Source organism: Phodopus roborovskii, unplaced genomic scaffold, assembly GCF_943737965.1.
Source record: "Phodopus roborovskii unplaced genomic scaffold, PHOROB, whole genome shotgun sequence".
Lineage (NCBI taxonomy): Eukaryota > Metazoa > Chordata > Mammalia > Rodentia > Cricetidae > Phodopus > Phodopus roborovskii.
Window position 1 is genome coordinate 9,511,325 of NW_026126460.1, and position 24,048 is coordinate 9,535,372.

General features: G+C 38.1%; 1 protein-coding gene across 1 annotated transcript in view; it reads left to right on the forward strand.

Annotated features, from left to right (window-relative positions):
- The window catches only part of Pard3b (par-3 family cell polarity regulator beta), a 948,779-nt gene that overhangs the window by 527,901 nt on the left and 396,830 nt on the right, over positions 1-24,048 (forward strand). Inside the window, 4 exon segments of the mRNA XM_051190339.1 lie at positions 4,651-4,821; positions 8,927-9,059; positions 13,940-14,039; positions 21,988-22,103. Of these exon segments, the coding sequence (XP_051046296.1) occupies positions 4,651-4,821; positions 8,927-9,059; positions 13,940-14,039; positions 21,988-22,103 (520 nt within the window).

A 24,048-nucleotide genomic window follows, 5' to 3' on the forward strand; every position in this document is an offset into this window, starting at 1 on the left:
CAGTTTTACATGGAGGGGCTTTATAAAACTGTCTAATGGAAGTACATGGAGCTGTGACATTACCAGCTCAGAACAGAGTAAGTCCTCAAAAGCTGAGCACAGGAGCTGAACTAGTAGGTCACCAGATCCACTGGACATCATCAAAGTTTTGCAGGAAGCATGTGAAATATCCTGTACCACATTTGACAGCCTCTTATTGCAAAGAATTATCTGGTCCAAATATGCAATTGTGGAGAAACCCTGGTGTAAATATTGCTTAGAACAGACTAGGATTCCTTAACTTTTATTAGGTTCTTGTAGAGATTCAAGAATCCAAAAAGCTTAAGGATTATTATCAAAGGGGCTGAAAACAAGATTCCAGAGTGACCCAGATCTGGTTCAGATCTACTCACAGAGCATGACTAGAACATAACTAGAGGTTTACCCAACCCCTCAGCCTCAATTTCTTTTAAAAAATAGTGTTACCATAAGATTTCAATTATCTCGAGAGTTTAAGCATAATGAAACTTATTAGGTATTTTATCAATATTTTAGTACCCTTAATAATTTATAGAAAGTGACTCTGGAATCAAAATAACACAATAGGAGCTCATACCTATCCTTATCACTAGAGGTTCAAGGCAAGGTTGCTGTGAGTTTGAGGCCAGCCTGGGTTTCATACTGAGTCCCATAGTGAGATCAGCCTATTCTACAAGCTATGAGGGGAGATAAGAAGAGCTGGCCATATAAGACTCTTCTGAAATCAGTTAATGTATCATATTCTCTGTCTTTACATCATTATATAGTAGGAAGTAATACTTGTATCACAAGGTCTTTGGAAGAAATGATTAGACTAAGTCACACAAAATACTTCTACAGATATTCTACAGAAAGGGGATATAATACTCATGGATCTGGTCCCCGAGCCCTTGATGCCTCCTTTTGTGATAAGTGGTTAGGGCTGATGACTTTCTAAGCCATCCCAGTACAGGCAAGAGAAAGACTTACACCTCATGTGAGTTTTTCATACCACAAAAGTACCCTGAGGAAGTCACTGGTTTTACTTTCATACCCCCCTTCTACATTGTTGTGGGTACCAAAGGTAAGGGCTGGCTCTTTTTGCTTAGAGTTCTGATGATAATATGATAGAAAGAAAGGTTTCCTTTGTATTTAAATATATATTTATTAATTATCATATTATCATTACTGTGAGCACATGTGTGTATGATGCCTGTATATGTAGCACACAGGCCATGACACACATGTAGGGGCCAGAGAATAACTTTGTGGAGTTAGTTCTCTTCTTCCACTTTATGTGGGTTTCAGGAACCAAACTCATGTCATCAGGTTTTCATGGCATGTGCCTTTACCCTCTGAGCCATGTTGCAAACTCAACATTTATTACTTTTGAAAAGCATAATCATGGTCCAAATTGTGACAAAATGTGTATGTTTAAATTACTAAGTAGCATCCTTTGATATTTGTGTTCACTTACTTAAAGTTGAAGGTTTTCACACTCATGCCCAAATATCTATCCAAACAATATTAGTAGAAAAAAAATGTCAAAGAAAACGAATTTCCTTGGTGAAAATTATTTCAAAGTAAAAAGATATAAATGATTTTCAGGGATATGTTTGAGTTTGAGTAGCAAGTTCTTTGTTCAAGATACTTCATTTTAGATGTTGTCTAGTAAGAGACATGTGATTAGAAGGCAGATTTGTCATTTTCCTCCACTTTAATCCCATACTTGGGCATCTCCTTTCTTGTGTCAATGCATTCTGGATATGTGCCTAAATTTTAAATACTGCTCTCTTCCAGCAGACCTGTGGTATATTATCTTCACTGGTTTTGAAAGTCTTTTCATGAAGCAATACCTCATCTTCACATAGCTAGGAAATCCTAGTGAATTCAAGACTTGAACTGTTCTTTTCTTTTCCAACTTTGACCTTCACCAGCTGAGTCAGTTGTAATATATATGGAAGTGCCTTGTCTTAATAGGTGTTAGATAAACGATGCCTCGTCTTCTTAGAGCATTGTATTATTCATCTGTAAATGGAAGAGGTTGGACCAGATGACCTCTGAGAACCTTTCTAAGCTTGAAGCTCTGTGATGGCATTCTAAATGTTAAGACAGTGTGGTCTTCCTGGCATTATCATTAATGAAATTACCCATCATTTATCTTATGAGCAAGAAGCACACACCAATAGCAAGAGGATAGCCACTCTGGCAAACAAGAGTGTGTAGATTTTTATTGTGGCCACAACTCTCTAGTGACACATGTGATAAATGTGAATGTCTCAGGAAAAAAAAAAATTCTAGAATCCCTGGGGTGAGTCCTTTTGTTTTGGACTCGACTATAGTAAACATCCTACTTGAATGTATTCTAGGTGGCTGAAACCTAGAATGCAACTGGAAATAAGTTTATGTTAATAGCTGTTGGTATAAGCTTTTAGATACAGTTGTTTTCTCCTCACATCTTCCCTCTCATTAAAATCTTTCTCAGATTCCTTCCGTTTTTATTGTTCCTCTTCCTGTCTTAGCAGATGAGGTGTCCTCCCAGTTCACAGAGCACTACAGCTCTTAACACTAGCTCATTTCCTGATAACAGTGCCAGTGTCCATATCTACTCCTTCCTCTTCGTCTTTAAAATCTGCACATCAGCTTCCTGTCACATTAGGAGAATTTTAGTGACAAGATTCAGCCCAGTGGCCCTCCTCCCATCATATGACAAATTGGAACAGATCCAGCTGTGCTTCATTTCATGGGACTAAACCATTAAGGCTGTGTTATTTTACCCATCTCACCATTTCACAGAGGCTTAATCCTATTCTGTGTGTGCCTAATTCACAACTGGACAGCAGAAGAGAGGAGATTTCTTTCTTGGTAAATTAGTATAAAGGTTAAGTGAAGTTCCAAAGCCAGAGGGAGGAAACATTAAGTTCCCATGAGAAAGGCCTGGGAACAGTTTGTATGTGATCTTACACACTCCCTATTGATCCCATTGCCTTGCCATTTCAATGTTCTTCTCAAGTGATCACGTACTCCTTTGTGTGGCCTCTGCAATACCATGTTGCCAGGCTCCATCCACCAGGTGATGTGTAGGACATCTCTAAATGCTCTCTAAACCAACATCTGTCACTCCTTATCCTTTGCTTTTCCTCAGAGAACAATTCCTCTGGCCATCTGCCCTTGTATTAGTCTAAACCTATCAACTAGCCCTTGGGTTTTCTTTCTAGGGTTCAATGACTGCCCTCTAGTCTTCACTGTGCTTCTGCTTTGATCATTTCTCAGGAAGTTTTTTTTTTTCTTCCTCTTTGTCTTTGCATTACATTCTGATCATTTGAATTGCCATCCTAGATACCTCTTACTGCAAGAATTCTTTAAGCACTGCACATCTATAGCAGAGAGAAGCTAGATTACAAGGGTGGATTACAAGGAGGAGAGGGGCTGAAGGGTCAAAGTTCATAAAAGCTAAGCTTGAGTGACTCTCATCTGACATGCTATAGAGACTGTAGGCACGTTATCATTATAATTCCCTGATTCTGATTATTTTTGTGGAAAATTTTATAAAAAATACAAATCTTCTTTACTTGTGTCTGTGAGTGTCACAGGGGGAAGTTAATGGAAGAAGTGTCTGGAAAAGTAAAGTACTACTCCTATTTCTGTTAAATATATTAACGTCAGCTGCAGGACAAGATTCCTGATTGTATATGAACCTTGTGGCTTTTTGAGTGTCCAGCAGCATAGGACAGTTTCCAGTCACCAGATTATAAACACTGAGTATTTCTAGGGAGGGGATGAGCTGTGGTCTGCCCAAGTTGTCTCCCTGAAATGCTGCATTCTCAGTTTATCTGCCACTGCTGGAGACATCACTGACATAAGGCTTCTGGCTGAAGATGATTTCTGAATGAATTGCCTTGAATGGTGGAAAGAATAGTCAGGCTGACTCTCCACACATTGGGTTTCTGGTGCTTGGTGTAAATGGTGTCTCTTCTAGGAGATGCTGGGTGAAAGTGTTCATTAGCCTGACCATCTCAGGAAAAAAACCTGACAATTCCTTTTGTCAAGCTTTCCTGCTAGAGGTAAATTGGTCCTTTGCTAAACACACCTGTGTTCTTCTGCAAACTGGTTAATGAGTAAGTTTATGCTTGTGTTAGAGAAAATTATATGAGGAATCTGTTCTCTCCAGTCAATAGGGCTAGTAATGATTTCTAGGAGAGATGTGTTGTCAAGCATGCAGCTTTTAAGCAAGTCTCGCCGTACCTAAAAATGCAAACCCTGCTTGTATGAGATAGATACTCTGCCTTTGTTTCATAACCCCTATTCCTTGAGTCCCAATGGGGTCTTTGCCAAAGCAAATAGCAGGAACGTGCTAGATTCATATGCTTGCCAGACAGAGATTTAGATAAGAAACATCAGAAAGGTCTAAATCATAGCCCGGGACTCTAAGATTCCTAAAAATAACTCCTTTCATACAGATCACAATTGGTAGTATTTGTGACTGCTTGACAATCTCCAGAACCTCTTCCTGCTGTTGAAAAGAGATCATTCCTAAGAATTAAGGTTCACATTTCTGATTTTCTCATCTTCATACTTGAACTTATTCTCCAAACAGCTACCTGTCATCACCATGCTTTCTTGTCTCACAATGTTTTCTCCATTCTGCCTCAGGATGGCCGCCTGAGAATGAATGACCAACTGATTGCTGTTAATGGGGAAACTCTTCTGGGCAAGTCCAACCATGAAGCCATGGAAACACTGAGGAGATCGATGTCCATGGAAGGAAACATACGGGGCATGATCCAGTTAGTGATACTGAGGAGGCCAGAGAGACCGCTGGAGGTGATGTCTTTCTTGACTTTCCTGAAAAATATATATGGCCATCAGAATATACAGACTCCATCATTCATGTGGTAGATTGACATTTATTAAGTCTGAACTTGGGGAAATATACCCCACATAGGCTGTAATGGATATAGGAAAGAAACAATAAAAAAACATGAAAGTATGTATATAAAGTAAATCATTTATCAAATATTACAGGTCTGTGTTTACTAGGGCTATGTTCAGAAATTTCTAGGGTTCTGGACTTATTAAAAAGTCATCTTTCTTAATACAACTTTTGGTGGTATGCTAGCAATGCCCATACCTTAGAAAGTTCCTGATTGGATGGATATATACAGTGTTTAATTTGTAGATTATTATGATGTAATCAAATCTCTATATTCTCCCCTTATAATCTATACAGATAATATAAACCTAAGGTATAACTAAGTTAAAGTTTATCCATTGAGCATTTTATTTTATTTTATTAAATAAATGGAAGTCTTATTTCTTTTTAAATATTTGATCATGATTTTTAAATGTCAGGAAAGTGTCCACTTACACATGAACCTTAGATGTAAAATAATATAGTATAAACAATTATTAGGTGCTGACATACCAAAACATTTCATTTACACAAAATTATGAATAAAATTATTCTTAAAACAATATTTAAAGAATTAAGTATTAAATGTCCCTAACAATTATTTCAGGAAAAAATAAGTAAGTTCATAAAAATTAACAGATACCAGCACATCATATATTATCACCTTAGGACAATACTTAAGGCCAAAATATGTCTGTGTACTACAAATGTATGTAGAGTAAAAGTATATATTACTTGGAAAACTAATATCAAACATTTGTTTTAGTAGTAAATTCAACAAAAATTTAAAAACAAAAGATCATCATAATGAAATATATGTCATTGGGGTGCCTTGTGTTATATGTAAATACTTGAGGTAAGTCCTCAATTTGCTATATCTGGGTCATGAAAACACACAGCTATTGTGAGTGCTTGATGTGTAGAAGGGTTCTGATGCCCGCTTTGTCCACTGTTGGAGCTTCATTTCTCCAAATGTGACTGGCTCCCAATAAATGTTGCTGAATGAATGGAAAAGCTGCATCTGAAACCCACTTCACCTGGCAGAGTGCTCTGGAGCAGTGAGATGATAGACCATCTCTTCCTTGGCTATATTACCAACTATTGGGGAACAGTAACTGTACCTTTTATGCTCTTTTGTACGTAACCTTGTAGATGTTAAATAAATGTAAATTGGCCAATTACTGGAGACTATATATAATGAATGAGCTTGTTTTCCACATGTGCGTCTGCTTAAGTGACAGAGCCTTCATGAATATTTAATGGCTTCACTTACAAGCATAGTTTGAATGTCCTCATCTACTACTTCCTAACATGAGAAAGGGTCCTGTCTGCTGTAATTTGTTCCTTCCTATAGAGTTCTGGGATGCAAGGAACTCACTCACTAGAGAGTGATATGAAGGACAGCATAAAAGAGATCTCAGTCATCCTTTCTTATATATCTGAATACTCTAGCTTTTTAAAAATATTTCCTTTAACAACTAAGAAAAGAATGGAAAATGCCACTAGAATGCCATATGCATACAGAGGCCAAAAACTAGAGGGGGGGGGGGAGGAGTGAGTATGGCTCTAATAGATTTAGGAGTATATTTACCTTTTCTCTTTCCTCATTCCATGTCTCACTCTAAAATGCATGTGGATGGCAGTGGGTGGGTGTGATACCCTGGTCCATGGAATTGTGGTACTTTGCCATCAGTATTTGTCTCTAGTGAGGTATCTCCATCTTTATTTCCATCGTCTAGAGTGGAATGGGATTGGCATTATCCCATCAGAAGAAAGTATTAACTTTCAGTTCATTACCCATCCTCAGATGTGTCTTTTTAATATAGTTCACCAGGGAATCGATCAGGAATAGGAACTGTTACAAAAGCAATTTTTATGAGGACATTTAAACACAGATCCATTTTCTTTCCCTAATATTTACATGCTTTCCATGGGGAATGAGCAGCTTGACTCTCAGCTATAGAGAATCTTTGGTGTAGTCATGAAGATTAAAGAGTCTTATTCCATATAAAGACAGAAGCCTAATGTACAGCTTATCTTTATTAAATTAAAAAAATCAGCTATGTGATCTCCTGAATCTGCCTCATCATGTTACGCATATGCTGTGCACAGTGTATATTGAGCACACTGGCTTTTGGTCCATTCTCCCACAGAGCAGCTAGTGCCCTCCGGTCCATAGAAAAGCATCCATAACCCAGAGGAGGTCTAAGCACTGCTCAGACATCAGGGCAAATCAATTAGTTAGATTTGGCAAGAATGCCAACGTAATTGCTGGAACATTATACGGATATTGAAAAGAAATGAAGATGCTACTTAAGAAAAGTCAAAATATAAAGTTGTTATTTTTTTCCCCACATTAGCCAGTTGTACAAGATAGGTAAACAGTTTTGATGAGAAGCTCAAGAAGAATACATAATGAGCCCTTGATTGAATCAGAATCATTTTGAACAGAAGCATGTTTTTCAAAGGATAAGCTTCAGGATGAATTGTGATTCTGTCTGCGCCTAGAGACTTGGTATTTAAAAATGGGTTATGACCTGGTTTTGTTTTTCTCTTTCCTTAAACATTTTCTTCCCTGCTGCAGCTCATCTTCAGAGAGGCAGAAAATGTTTAAAAATCCATTATATTTTTTATTGGCTGGGACACTAATGGAGGCCTTCACGACAGCTCTATTTTACAGGCTGGATGCTTTAATTAGGCTGGTTACTGATCAGTTGTTGGGATATTGATTGTGTCATTTATCAAAGAGCTAGGAAAGCAGAAAAAAAATGTTTTTGTTCTTGTTGTTATTGTGAAGTGAGAACACAAGGCAATGCAAGGCAAGTCCTACTTCTACCTGCCCGCTGGGGCTCCAGCTTTAAGCTAGACTAGCCGGTCTTTTGTACCTGCTTTGGTTGGACTAGCACTAAGGCAGCCAGGATAATATGTTTAAGTGTGGGAGAACTGTTAGAAGCCTTCACAAGTAGCTAATAGCCCTCTGCAGCTGAAAATTTTAATTATTAAGGATACAGAATAGAAGTGAATGCTTCAACTATTTCGTTTAGCAAGATACTGATTTTTTTTTTTTTTGTAACTAAAGAGGAAAAAGTAAAATCAACTGCATTGTTTTGGCCAAATGCTTTCCTGGAGACAGGAGCTTGGGGTGTAGCTCTGTGTTTGCGACACGTGCCTCTCACAAATGGCCAAGAGAAGAGCTATGGAATGACTTCCAAATCATTCATTTCCCTGAAATCTGCTAGGGAGACAAATAACAGGCACAAGAGCAAGAGAGAGCTCACTACACCAGCACAATCAGCTTGAAAGCCTGAGTTCTCTGCTGTGGGCTGTCTCCTGTTACCTCTTCAACACCTGGGGAAGATGGTCTGTGGGGTGTTATTCTGGATGCAGCAGTTTGTAGAAACCCGTGAATTTGTTTACAGACTGCCAGAATCCAAACAGAGCAGAGAAATGCAGAAGAGGGGGAGGGGAGACTCTGGGGAGAGCCACTGCCTGGCCCTGTCACAGCTATTTACCTTAGCATCTGGCCAAAGCCTGGGGTCTGCAATGAGATGCAGTCATGGCATTCCGGTGACAAAAACTGCTTGGGTTCTGACTTGTCCTAGAGCATATGCACTTATCTGGGGAGAAAGAGTGGCAGAGGGAGACGAACCAGCTGGTTGGCAGAGAAACACCCTTGGCATGAACTGTATTCTCTTATTGACACTGCCACAAGCTGTACTCCCAGATGGAGGAAAATTTGAAAGAAGGCGTTGTAAGTGGGGGGACAGAATAATAAAGTGAATCCTCTCTTGTGTTGGCTATCAGCACTCATAATCCTTAACACTACATTGTCCGTGCTGTTTATTTCATATTGAAAGATTTTGAATGGACAAGGCCATTTTGATTTTTTTTCACAGTTGTAGATACACATGCTTGAGACTTGAAAGAGGATTCAGACAAGGGCCATTCTTACACTCTGCTTCAATTGTTCAAGTTGGGATGCATTTTTAAAATGTAATTTTTGTTTCTGTCCCATAGGAGCTTGCAGAATCTGGCGCACTTTCCAGGCCATGTTTTGAAAACTGTCAAGAAGCTCTGAGCCCCTCCAGGAGAAATGGTTTTAGTGTATCATATCCACTTGGCACTTGCAGTCCACAAGATAAAAGGAAAGGTAAAGACTCTCCATTTTCATCCTCTTCGAATAGAGCACCAAACCACAAAAGTGGCTTTTCACTGAGAAGGTGGAGAAGGTATCAGGGACAAAGAAAAGTTAATTAGGCAAAGTGCAGACTTTGTCACTCAGAGTCATGAGAACTGAGGACTGGGTGAGAGCATTGACTCAGAACTTGTGAATCAGATTCCTGGCAAGGGTTCCCGTTTAAGTGACAGTTTCTGTGCTTGCTGCCCCAAACATGAAGGTTTTGTATAAAACAAACCATGACTAGAGAATCAAAGATGGCAAACTGTGAGTTTTTTGAAGATCTTTTTAATCATTGAAAGTTATCAAGTCCCTTTAAATTCTCCTGGGTTTACATGAAGCCACAATGTGGTCATGATGCAACTCAGGTTTTTGTGCCTGATCCCAAGATGAATGTGATAAATAGTGGAATAGCATAGCTTGGGGCCATCAACGTGGCAGCTGGACTGTTCTTGTTGTCTGATGACACACTCTCTTATTACTGGAATGGATCACATTTCAAGTAGGCTGTTGGATTTTCTTCATTGTTCTTTCGAGCTTATGCTCCAGGTCACCCAGAAACTTGTTTTATCTCCCTCTTTCTCCTTTCTTTAATAGCTTTCACTTTTATATTGCAAAAGCAATACATACATATTCATTGTAGAAATTTTAGAGGAAAGCATTAAAAAGAAAATTTAATATTACTCATCCCTCTATCTATCATAGCTCCTAATCAATAACATTTTATGTAGATCTTTCAAGTCTTCTCCTCATGCAAATATGTATACATAAATTGAAAGTAAAATGAAATCTACTGTAGGTAATTTCTAAGAATTTTTTTCTTCAATTGATATTACATGAAGAGCATCTTATGTATTATTGAAGTCTACAGCCTCATGTGCAGTGGTGGCAATGTCTTCTACTCAGTGGATATAATAAACATTATACTATCAATCCTGTGTTTTTCGATGCCTAAAATGTTACCGAACTATAATGACACAGGAACAAATCCCAAACTATGATGTTATTGTATCAGAATGGACTTGTAAATGTGAGATTGCTTGAACACTATAACATTTCATCTGCGTGAGATATTGGGGGTAGGGGTTCCTCTGAAAGTTTTCTATTTTAAGTATTTGCAGTTTGTTAGCTATGCTGTTAAGCAATGTACATTCAAATTCAAAGTGGGTCATATTATTAGCCTCATTTCACAGGTGAAAATATAGAAAGTCTGTGAGAATAAATAATTTACCTAAGACTGTGCATATTTGGTACCCCCAGAGCCTAGATTCAATTTCTGTCCCTGGCTTTGGTTCATCTCAAGCACAGCAAAGGCCTTGCCTAGTATTCTTCCCCTGGAACCACTGAAATCTTTCTATCTGATCCTAAGAGGCCTGTGAAATGCTGACTTTACCTTGTCACCAAATAAAAAGAATTACTTAGTATGTGCTGGCTTACCTTAAGTAAATTATGTATTCTTGACACAGATCTTGACACTTTCAATTCCACTATCCACAAAGCAGGGAAGGAAGAGAATTTCTCTGCAGAACACAGAGCATCCTTAGAACTCTTTATGCTTTATATCTGCATTGAAAAAAAAAAAGTGAGCCCTTTGATGACAGCAACCACAGGTAATCTCTGGGAAGATTTTTTTATTTCTCTCCCTTCTAAAACATAAATGTTGACAGAACAACTTGCATACTGATAAAAAGAAAACAACAGCAACATCAAACAAACACACAAACCAAGACCCACTCATCAGTGACCTGCCAAGTACTTGCTTCATTTCCAACCCTGACTTCCTAAGTTAGTGTAAAAACTAAGCTCCCTTCAAGACCTTTCCCATATGAGCTTGAGAATTTCTGGTAATGCCCACAATGGAGCAGTGTGGTGTTCTAAGATAGTAACGGAGGATAGGCTTCATCCTTGCTATAAGCCTCTTAAGCAACTAACCATTATTGGCTTGAAAAAAAAAATAAAGTCTATCTATTATTAGATCCCCGTGTGTCTATACTACATTACCAGGTTGCCCAAATTTAACTTCTCATAGCAGGAACTCATTACATTTTCAGTTAGAGGTTGGGTGATAAGCTTACTATTCCTGCAAGCCAACTGACTTAGAGATTTTATGAACATTCTAGAGTTACAATAGCATCATGCTGCTCTCACCATGTCCATTGCCTCTCTTCAAGTCTGAACATTTTACACTTTGAGAAATTCCAAGATACCTTGAATTTCAGAGCCAGAAAAGGTGCTACATGCTACAGAGACTATGATAGTGGTCTTACCACAACTGACTTAAAAGGGTCTCTTTTAGCAGAACATGGTTAAGTTGACAAAATGCAATGTCTAGTGAGAAGAGAAGCTGGGACAGCCAAAGCAAAAACTTCCCTCCTTCCCTTTTCTTTGGATGTTTAGACTCCAGTGTTGATACACCGTGTTCCATCTAATTTTGTGGTAATAGTACATATTACCCACAGTTTGCTCAGTATTTTATTTTTTATTCTTTTCAAGCTGTTACACAGAAAGGGGATTTTTAGAATAACATTTGTAAAATTGGCACACCAGAAAATTCATATTTGTGTTAGGAAATTGTTAGCTGGGCCTCCTGTGGAGGAAGTGTGGTGCTCCAGGATAGCAGTGGGATGGAGGCTGGGTCCCCAGGGCTTTCGGTAAGCTGGATAGGCATCGGAATAGTCATGAGGTTATACCAACATTGTGCTTCATGCTGATGGTTGGAGCCTCAGCACAACCTGCCTTTAGTTGTAAACAGCCGTCTCCTTACCTCTGCTTCCACTGTTTCCACTTTTTGCCTCAGGTGACAGCTCAGGTGACCCGCTGCCCAAATCCTTCCAGTCATCCACTGAGTTAGGTCTTTCCTCCTATCTCATATCAGACATTCTCACTTTGTGCCCTGTCCTACTATAGCCATATTCCCTGGAGGATTTTGAAGAAATAACAGCCCTCCCCTAATGTTTATGTTTATAGGAGCCAAGTGCATCCATCACTCTATAGCAGGAGGCACTCTGCAAATTTGATCGGAAATTGAATTCTCCTTCTCAAATTGACTAGTGTTGATTGAATACCTTTATATTGTCAAATACCATCAGAAAGCAGACATGTGTACAATGCTGCAACACTATTATTACCCTCAAGAAGAGTCTAAGGTGGGGTTATAAGCTCTCTGAACTGAACTTGGCTATTGTAGTGCAGAAACAACTACAGCAAGTGTGCAAATAAGGAGTGTGGCTATTTTCAACAAAGTTTTATCTAAAAGCCAAATATGGTGCTAATCTCAGAACAAGGCCATAGCTTTATTACCTTAGTTTAAAGCCATGATTTCCCATCTCTCAGATATTTCTTGATTAGATGGACTCTACAAAACAAAAAACAATATGGTAATTACAGAGGTCCATTTAGCCAACAATAACTTAGTGACTAGAAGACACACTATCATTGTTCACAGGTGTGTGTGTGTGTGTGTGTGTGTGTGTGTGTGTGTGTGTGTATGGTGTGTGTATGTGTGTGTGTGTTAGTATTTTCATACAGTCAATTAAATTCAGAAGTGTTATTTGTATGAGATTAGAATTCTACACTTCCATTCCTGATACAAAGATACAAAGCTTAACAAAGGTGTCAATGTCAAGAGAAGAAAAGTCCATATAGGATCTGAGCAAATTGTATACAGAGTCAACTGACATGATATTTGCCTCTGTTCTTATCAGCACACTAAGAAAAACAGCTAGGCCCAAGGGATACCATAAAAGTTAAAGTGATGGCTGCAATATGACTCTAAAAAAATAAATAAATAAATAAGAAAACCAAAAAGAGGCTTTAGAAGAGACAAAATAGAAGACAAGGAAAAAGTTACCTTCAGTCTAGTTAGAAAAATGTTGATTAATAGATTACAGCTTGATAACTCAAAAGATAACTGTCTTCACAAAAATAGAATGTGATAGATATGATACATGACATAGTTTATGCTACTAATGCACAAACCTAAATGCTAATGGGTAAAGACAGACATAGACCATGGCAGCTTGACAGAGGAAGAATGTTTTACAGTGATGAAGGTCAAGACAGTGGCTCATTCTAACAACTTGTCAATAGACTTTTGGGAGAAATTTGGGAAAGGATATAATCTGCATTTATTCTCATCTATCCATAGGTTAATTTTCTTGTTGTAGTAAAGGAAAGAATGTTTAGCATGAATAATGTGATTAACACAATATCTGACCCACAGTGTCTCATCAGAATTCATTTCTTACTGATAATAGTGATGATCAGGGTGCATGTTACTTTCCCACTACTAAATAGCCTGTAGAAGAATGTCATGCTTTATCCAGTAGGAAATTCCAAATCCAGACTCTAGTCTTTTGTTTACAAGATTTTATGGCAGGGATAGAAATAGTGGATGTTTTCCCTCTGCTGTGTCTAAACAATGAGGAATACACAGGGTCTCAAGGCATTTCCTTCAGTACTTTTTCTTACTCAGGTAAATGCTTGAATTATAAATTCAGAGTATTCATTACAAAGCCATAATTATAAAAATATTAAGGTATAAAAGACAGGTTTAGTGAGTCTCCTACAAGTCAGGGATATTGTTAAGCACAAGCCTTCATAGGTAACAAAAGGTCGTTGAGATGTGTAGACTTATTTGTCATAATGGCCAGTGAGTGGGTCACACACACAGACACTCTAGGAGGCACAGGTCATCTCAGCCAGGGAGCATTCATGTGAGACCTTCCATTCCAGGTGAAGCTTTATTGATTTCAAAGTTGGTTTATGTGTCTGAGAGATGGACTGAAACAAAAGTAGGCACTGAATCCTTCTCCCTCTGGTTTACTACAGCTTTATTTGCTCCTTGTTTATAGACCTATTGCTTCCCAATGATGGGTGGGCCGAGAGTGAAGTACCGCCATCCCCGCCACCACATCCTGGTCTGGAATGGGGCCTTGAAGATTACAGCCACAGGTATCGATAAAATGATATATCATAAATGTTCCCTGTTATAGTTTTTCTGGGAAAACTCGGCAACCTTATTTTAACTCTATTTCTTTCCAGAATGGAAATCTCACAGTCTCCATTTTTCCTTTTGGGTGAAAGGTTTTTCTGGCTGAGAGCTTACATTGTTCATATTTGACTTCCTGGAAATTTTGAGATTCATCGTATATAATTAACATCACTAAGGAAAAAGATGGTGTTTCTTTTCCAGGTTTGAAGACTAGAGAAGCAGAGCTCAAAGGAAACTTACATAGGAAGGTACAAAAGAAAACTGAGAAAGCATAAAGCCCCAGGTTCTCTTTACTTTGTAATTGGCAAACCCAAAAGGAATTTTAAAAAATAGATGCTCCAAGAAAGTTAATGGAACCTAAAAATTAAAGCAACATCATATAATCTAAGATATTGAAAAGAGTACCCAATATTATAGCCATTCTGTAATGGAAACTAGAAAATCAATAACTTTTAGACCTATACAAGCATGAGAAGGGAAGATTTACTAAGCATACAAACTATTTGACTAGGGCAATTCATAGATTGTGTTCTCCTGATGAGTTTTAAAAATCATTAAATTGTCTCTTTGCCATTTGCTGTATTTATTATGGCTGTTAAAAACTGTGTATTTTATTCCATTTTGTTTCCCATGACAATCATGTGAAATTTCTTCATTTTTTTTTTGCAGTAATTCCAGTGTCATTTCTATATGCTTTTTAATGCAATCTGCTAAAAAAAATAATAATAATAAGGCAACATGAGAGTATAGCCAACACTGTCATAGGGAAGTTACCTATGTTGTACTACCTCTGATTTTTAGTTTTTGAAATCAGTTACTTTCCTCAAAACAGTATCATGAACTACATTGAGAATCACAATATGCTAAACCAGCACTGGTAGGGCTTTCTTGGAGGAACATAAGGATGTAGTTAGCTTTGGTCATTTATCTACATTGTGTTGACCCTGAATCTAAAATGAATTTAATGATAGACCCTGCTGATTAAAGGTGATAATATACACCTTTAATCCCAATACTCAGAAAACAGAGGCAGGTAGATCTCTGTGAGTTTGAGGCCAGCCTGGTCTACAGAGTGAGCTCCAAGACAGATTCCAAATCTACAGAAAAACCCCGTCTTGAAAGACAACAAGAACAACAACAATAAAGAAATCTCTGACCTTGCCCAAAAGTCAACTCTAAATGGGTCAAAGCATTAATTCCAAGCCTGAGACACTAGGACTACTAGAGCAAAGCATAGTGAACAGACTTGAACACTTTTTGAACAGGTCTCCATCAACACAGAAAATAGTCCCCAGAATTGAAAAATGGAAATGGATAGAATTAAAGTTTCTGCACAGTAAGGGGAACTGTCTTCAGAAAAGACAGGCAGCCCACAGAATGGGAGAGTCTCAGTCAGCTCTCTCCTAGGCAGGGCTTGATATGTAGAAAACATTAATATCCAGATTATATAAAGATCGGCAAAAATTAAAGACAAAAAACAAACAAATAAAAAAAATATACAGCTACCTAATCAATAAGTAGGCAAATGAAATAAATAGATAGTGCTCAAAAGAAGAAACACAAATGTCCAATAAATATTTCTTAAATGTTCAATATCCTTATTCACCAGGAAAGTATAAATTAAAACCACTTTGAGGTTCTTTATCACCTAAGTCAACATGAATATTATCAAGAAAATAAATAATAGCAAATGGTTTCAAGGGCATAGGGATGAGACGCCCCTATCTACTGCGGGGGGATGGGGAATAAAAATGAAAACATTTTAGAGCTTGGTGTGAAAACTACAGGAAACCACAACCAGCCCAAATGCAGAGTTGGAGCCCAGTCCCAAAGGATACATCTACAAATGACACATGCACTTAAGGCTCAGGGAAATTGCAGAAGAAGGGGTGGAAAGATCATAAGAATCAGAAGATCAGGGACTTGGCTGTAAGATTGTTTCTCCTGTAATATCAAATGCTACATCCATCAAGTCTCTCCAACATGACAGCCCAAACATGAGCGAGAAAAGATGACACCAACAAACATGCCAAAGTAGATGTAAAAAGTACCACAAGGCCCCTACACAAAGGCAACCGAGGAAAGCTGGAAGTGAGAGAGGTGGCCTGCCCCGAAGAGCACACCAACTGGTTGTCTAGTGCCAATATATATGTATGTAAATAAATGCATGTACAACCAATTAATGAAAAAAAGACAGCATGGATTTGAAGGACAGTGGGGAGGGGTGTATGTATAGGTTTGGAGGGAGGAAAAGAAAGGGAAAAATGAGATTATAACTAAATTATAATCTCAAAAATCAAGAAAGTACCTTCAAAAATTTATAGAACAAAAAAAAGGGGGGGGATAAAATTAGAAATATCATATGACCCAACAAAACCAGTACTTGACATCGACCCAAGGGAATCTATCCTGTCACAGAGTCATTTGCAAAACCATGTTTATTACTGTCCTAGTCACAGAGGCAATGGAATGTCACCACTCAGCCTAGATGTTCATGCTCAGGGAAGTGGATAATGAAAATGTCGCGTATATGCATATGTGTGCATTTTCCTCAGCTATTATGAAGACAAAGCCAGGAAACTTACAAGGTCTTAGGTAGAACTGAAAAGTGTGTTAAGTGAGGTGACCCAAACTCAGAAAATCAACTCACATTTCTCTCTTATAATCAGACCTTACCTCTTAGTGTTTCATTTTCTTTTTTTTAAAGTAACTTTATTTTTCCCCCTTTTTTAAATTTAAATTTGAAACAAGCTTGTTTTACATTTCAATCCCAGTTCCTTCTCCTCCCCCTTCTCTCCTCCTCCCCTGTTCCCCCAAACCCCTGTCTCATCTCATTTCTGCTCCCCAGGGAGGGTGAGGCTTTCCATGGGAAGACTTCAAAGTCTGTCATATCATTTGGAGCATGGCCCAGGCCCTTCCCCATGTGTCTAGGCTGAGAGTGTATCCCTCTATGTGGGATGGGCTCCCAAAGTCCATTTGTTTACTAAGGATAATTACTGATCCTATGTATGTAAATAAGGGATTAGGTTGAGAGAGTGGGTATAGACTATGAACTCAGATAGGCAACCTAAAGAGCGGAGCAAAAGGTACTGAGAAAGGAATGAGGGGCACCAAAGGTCACATGTGACATCAAAGTGGAAGAGCCCATGGGATGGGACAGTACGGGGAGGGGACAGATGAGGAAGAAGAAGCGAAGAGAAATAATAACCAAAAATTTTGTTTAACAAAGGTCGTTATGAAACCTAACTTTTTGTAAGCTAAAACCAAAACAAAAAGAAAGAAAAAGATACACAGAAAGATGAAAACACAGCTAATTAACATGTAAGGATCAGTAACAGATGCCCTGGAAGCTCAGATGACTGAACCCCAACTCTGTCTGTGAGATAAAGGAAGGTTACATCAGATACAGAAGGATTTCATGGGAAATGAAGGGGAACCATGAGTCAGGGAAGTGGCAGAAGGAAAGTCTTGATGAGAGAGGGAGGAATCCTGTTTCAGTGTAGCCGAAGCTTTAGTGTGTGGAGGAAGAATCCACGAAAGGTGGTCTACCAAGGGGCTTCCATGAGCATCTTGCTTCTCTGGAAACCAGTGGAGAAGCACCAGACGGTTCAATGCCAGGGATGAGAGTGTTGAATGCTGGCAGTTTCAGTTGTGAATGGGGAAACTGTAGCCAATGGGTCTCGTTGGACATGAGAATAGCAGAGTCTAAAAGAAAGAAAAAATTATATAGGCTGAAAGGACAGAGAAATTTCAGAGATGGATAAAACAAGTCTTAATGCTTTGCAACACTTCCCCCTCCTGGGAACCTATGACCTGTGCCATCCTGCAAGTCATTGTGTTGCCTAGGTGACTAGCTGCAGTGGGATTTGGATGTGTGAGGATACAGGAAGGACTGGAAGGGAGCCAGGGAAGTTGAGCAAGGAAGGCACTCCCCTTAACTTTCAAGTCAAACATGGAAAGCTCTCTGCAAGGGGGATGTGTGCTTTCAGGGGAGGAGGCTTCTAAGCACAACAAGAAATGAGAACTTATCTCTGTTATCCCAATGATATAATGGAAAAGAGAAGTTTAGAATTCATGTGTCTGAATAAAGACAAAATACATGAGAAATATGTTTTTGTTATGAAGTCTCAAGAAGTGGTTAAAGCCAAACAATAACAAAATATGTCGAGTTTTTGTGCTGCCTAGTTTTTGTTAACATGACACTAGCTAGAGTTATTTAGGAAGAGGGATAGTCAGTTGAGAAAATACCCTATAAGTTCAGACTGCAGGCAAGTCTGTCGAGGTATTTTATTGATTAATGCTTGATATGGAAGGGCCCAGGTTACTTGGAATGGTACCACCTCTGGTCTAGTGGTCCTTTGTGCTGTAAGAAAACAGAACAGTCCTTGAGGAGCAAACAAGTAAGCAGCACCATTGTGTCTCTGCATCAGTTCCTTGGATGTTGGACTATATGCTGTAAGATGAAATAGATACTTTCTTTCCCAAGTTGTTTTGGGTCATACTGTTTTATCACAGTAACAGAAACCATAACTAATACAATATTCTTAACAATTTAGAAAACATTTGGTTACTCCTTTATTACTCATATTTTCTCAGTCATAAACATCTCCCCCCACCCCGCGACACACACACACACACATATAAGTAGTACATCCCTGATGCTTTCAACAGTTTTCTTAGCAGGTCCTTCAAATCTACCTCCCTGTCTTTTACTTTCAGAGAGTTCTCCTTGAACACCTACTCCTAACTCCTCTGTGTCTTTCATATTCCTGGTTTGTCACCATTTTCAGAACAACGGCATATGTTTCTTGCTGCCCCTATTTATTCATTATGCAGAATATTTTGACAAGAGTATCATTTCTATTTGAGAGATCCCCTGGTTGTTCATGCTGAAAACATAGCCTTTATCTAGGACATGTCTCTGGCCTGCTGTCAAAGTCCAACTTCCCACTCAGCCATGAGCACATGCTAACTTCCTTCAAAATTAAAATATGTCATATTTTATAGTTAATCATTGTGTCAACCTCACTCCAAATACTTTCAATATGTAGCATAAAATTGCAAACGATTGTACCCGTCTAACTTACATGACTAAAATATTTTCACATTAACTAATTCAATACTACACTCAATTTTTCAGTGTGGTATCTGCTGGCATTGGCTCTAATCCCATCACATCTTATATTACCCTCACTTCCCTCCTTAAATATCTGCCAATCTGATTTCAGCTTTATTTTGCATTTCCATTTTGTACCATGGCAAAAGCGATCCTGCTAAATGAACATTTTCAAACTGCATTTGGACACATTCAAAATAATGGTAACAGATGTATATAACATCAAATTAATGGATGTAATCAGACATATGTATGTATGTGTAAATGATTTACAACATTCATATGTACAGTGCAGCTTTCATTTATCTTATTTTCCTCAATTATATCCTAATATTTTTATAGAAATATATTTGCTTTGTTTGAGCAGATTCTAACTTGATACTGTATTAAATATCACCCTCCACCCTATTTGTAGAACAGGGGATATAAGAATGATTATTTTCCAAAAGTTTACAGAATTTGAGCTCTTATTGTTGGCATGTCAATTATTGCCAAATTTGAAAAGATCATTTGAGAAGCTGAATTGGATTAACCAATACATTCATCACTTGGGTAGATTCCCATAGTCTGCCATGCGCAGAGTGCTTTAAATGCAGTGAGATCTTTGTTTTAAAGAGGAATATTCATGTCTGTCTTAAACATCTTCCCTCAAGGCTCTCATTAAAATGTACAGCATCTGCTTCGATTAACTACTTGGTTTTCTTTTATTTCATCACATCTACCACTCAGATGAAACAAAAGCTAAACTAAAATACAAGTTACTTAGGCGACTGATCAGATCTTCATTTTAAAGAAAAAGACAATGTTTATATGTTCAAGCCAGTATTTTAACCCAAGCTTGTGACTCAGATCCTGGCTTTGCCCTTGAGCAGCTGTGTGACCTTGGACCATCAGTTCCCTTCTTTGGGTTTTAGACTCTTATCTAATGGTTGGGTGACCTTTAATCCCTTCTGCCTTGAGCCTTTGAATTTGTAAAGATCATGTGTCTTGCTGACATTAAACCTGCATCACCATACAAGATCAAAGCATAAAATCTTATGTGCACATAAAGGATGGGTAACACATGTAACGGCACATGATCCCACAGCACCAAAGCCTAAGGGGAGCTCTTGATCTCAGTGCTATCTCTAAATTCTGTAAAACTGTAGGAAAAATGGGGGTATTCCCATTAGACCATATAGGCATCAGTAACACTAAATGAATTAAGGACTCTGTGGCACAGTTGGCATACTCTGCCATCACTAGGTAGCATGTTTATAGTACTTGAAGACTTCCTCTATAGATAATGCACCCAGACACCAAGAAAGAAACATCCAGAATCTTTGTAACACTTAAGAGTCAATTCAAATTTTCTGCATAGTTTCTATGAAAACAGGTATAATCTTTGCATTGGAGATACCCCAAGTCCTTATTCCAAAAGCACCTTGACCAATAGAAATAAAAAAGAAAGATAATTGGACACTTATTAATACTAAAATATGACTAACATATAGTTAGGTGGTAGGTTCTATTCCCAGTATTTTGCATATCTGAATTTATTTAAATCTTTACAAAGGCCTTATAGAGAAGTTCTATTACTGCACATTTTATAGATGAGGAAACTGAAGTTAAGGATGGAAAATATAATTATATTCCTTTTATATATAAGGACACTGAAGTTCAGAGAGGTGCAATGACTTGCCCAAATCACACAGCTATCAAGTTGGCAGAGTCAGGATATAAACTGGTCCATTGTATTCTATGGCCTTGACTCTTGAGAGTCAGGACACATTCTGTTTCTACCCACTGGATTATAATAACAGGGGCTCATTTATTCATTCAGCAAGGCTACTGTTTAACATTACTGATAGGGACTATTAAATATCAAAGGTAAAAAAATTAATTTTTAAGAAAAAATTAAATTTGCCTAGTGTATTTAGTTTGAAAGTTGAAATTCTTCTCTGCATTTTAGAGGGCACTTCATTCAAGATTAATGTTGCTTCTGCTGCTTATCAAAGAATCCTGATTTTTCATCTGACAAAAATCACCCTGAGACAAGTAGCTTGTGTACATTTTAGCTAACCTGAGTACAAAGGAGAAAGTGGTTGCAATTTAATTTATGGAAAGTGTATACTCACTTCTAAAATTTCTTTATATAAACCCTTCTACCCATTCCTCAACCAAAATAGAGTGTTCAGTAGAAGCAAAATTCTTTAGATTGACCCCAAGGACCAAAAATCCATACAGGGCATTTAACGTATTTGTGTCTAAATTATCAACTCTGCTGTTCCTGTGGCTTCCTTTTGGTGTTATTGATGGACAGACTATCTGCTGGGCATTAGCATTACTCTTTGAAGATCACTGAAAAAGGTAAAACTCAGTCTCCTGCAGCCATCAGTCATTCAGGATGTTTTTCTTGAAGGAGATGTCCCTTTTGCTGCTCTTTAAAAGGCCCACTCATCCCATAGGAATCTCTTAGCCCACTTTGGGCTCTTCTAGTATCCAGCAGCATGCTTTGAAGTATTGTGGCTTCCCAGGCACCCCTCACCCACCTGAAGTTATATAGGATGCAGCAGTGTCCCAATTACCATAAAGGACTAAGGAATGAAAGATGTTATTAGTCCAGCCACAATTATTACATTCCATAAGAGAAGTCTGAGAATCAAGATTTGGTTTAAAATACATGGCTGCAGGCTGAAGAAAAAATGATGAGGGAATGTATTCAATGTGTGAACTATATATTCATAATCTTCCCCTATCCCTCCCTGCCTCTTGCTGTAAACCTAAATATACCATTTAACTTCTTCCCACAGCTCTGGGGTGGATTCCACAGCATATTTTCCAGATCAACATGTCAATTTCAGATCTGTGACACCAGCCATGCAGCCTGAATCAATTAACCTGAAAACCTCCAAGAGCATGGATCTTGGTAAGTGATGGGAAGGTGCGTCCAGGTTGCTTTTCCAGTCTCCATCCATCTGTCTTCCCAAAAGTCCAGTTTCGTTCCTTCAGCTTCAAAAGTTGGGAAAGGGCACTGTTCACCCCTTCTTTCCATTTCCTCTCACACATGTAATTGTGATTAACCAGTTGTAAAGGAAAAAGAGATGCTGATTTTTATAAAACATTCCACATAATGTTCTCCCTCTATAGATCAGAAAAAAACTGATTCTGGAAAACTTGACTGCCAAAAAAAAAAAAATCTTCAGTTCACCTGCCTTTGCTTCTGTGTGCTGATTTCAGCTTATATATATTGTGCCCAGTGGGCATATCTGTTGCTTGGCCTGACAGAATAATGGGGTCAAATGATACTTCCCAATGGCTTCTTAAACTAAATACCCCCAAATCCCATGATACTAGAGAGGTGAGGTGTAGTTGGGTCTGTCACATTGAGGGTGCTGAAGCACCCTAGTGTGGTACCTAAATAATCCCACTGATATGCTGATACCATAAGACTTTTTGGCTTCAAGGGGAGATCCAGGACTGGCAACAATTTAGATCAGGTCTTGGGGCTACAAGACTTCTCAGACAATGAAGAGCTTTGTCATCATTGTCTTGGATCTTAGGAAAAAAGTATAGAATATACTCAGAAAATATTCATTGCAGCTTGAGAACTCAGGGGCCAACTTCTGCATTTGTGTTTTCTTGAGACATATTATAAATTTCATTAATAGTAACAAGAAAGCAGAATCATCAAAACTGTAAGCTCTACCCTGTAATCTGATAAATGGTGCTGATCTGTTGTTCATTTACAGCAGCTCAGGAAAAATTTCAATCACAATGAAACAAGGGAAATTGATTCCATTTTCTATGAATTAACTAAATCATTGGGAAGCATTTGCTCTAATCACCAATAGTATGAGACAGAAAAGCCCAACAGGGAGGCTGCCATGATCACTGGTCATAAGAGGAGTTTCTCAAGAGCAAACCTGTGACAAATCAAAGGGCTAATGTATGACAGTGACATCTGTGATACTAAGACTTTAAGGAGCAATTCATTTTCATGAAGTGCTTGATAAACATTTCCTCTGTCTTCCTAGTTTCTCTATAAAGAAGATAAATGGATAAAAAATGGCTCTTAATTTTGGGGATAGAAATATATTGCTGTTTTTCTTCATTTAATTAAAAAGGGCTAGCATTATAATTCTAAAATCTGTGCCAAAGTTAAAAATAGTACATCATCCATTTTAAGAGAGAAAAATATCACCAAATTTACAAAATTATTAAACCTGTCATGTCAAAAAATATTTCTAGTATTTTATTTTTAAATATTATTAATTCTTTGAGACTTTTATAAGATATTTTTGATCATATTTACCCCCTTCCCTAACTTTTTTCAAATTCACCCCTTCTCTACCCAATATATATATTCCAAATAGTGCTGTCCATATATTCTTGAAGGTATGACTGTCCACTGGAGGGTGTTTTGCTTATCAAGGGCTACACTCTTAAGGAAAACTGACTCTCCCAATTTCAGTTAATAGTCCTTCAGCTAGATCTGAGACTCCATGCCTACCTCATCTCTCCATTTTGAAATATGGTCTGGCTCAAGCTTGCACAGGTCTTGTGCATGGTATCCCTGTTAGTTCATAGTAGACACTGTTTCCTGGTTGTCATCACTATCTCTGGTTCTTGCACTCTTTGAGCCCCCTCTCCTGCAATAATCCCTGAGTCTTGGTAAGAGATGACATGGAAGAGATGTCCCTTTTATGCCTGGGAATTCCATAGTTTCTCATTCTCTGTACTTTGCCCAGTTGTCTGTCTCTGTGTTAATCACCATCTACTACAAATAGAAGCTTCTCTGATAAGGGTTGAGAGATGCATTGATCTAATACTGACACTTTATTTTTGAGAAAATTTTCTTGTTCAAATTGAAA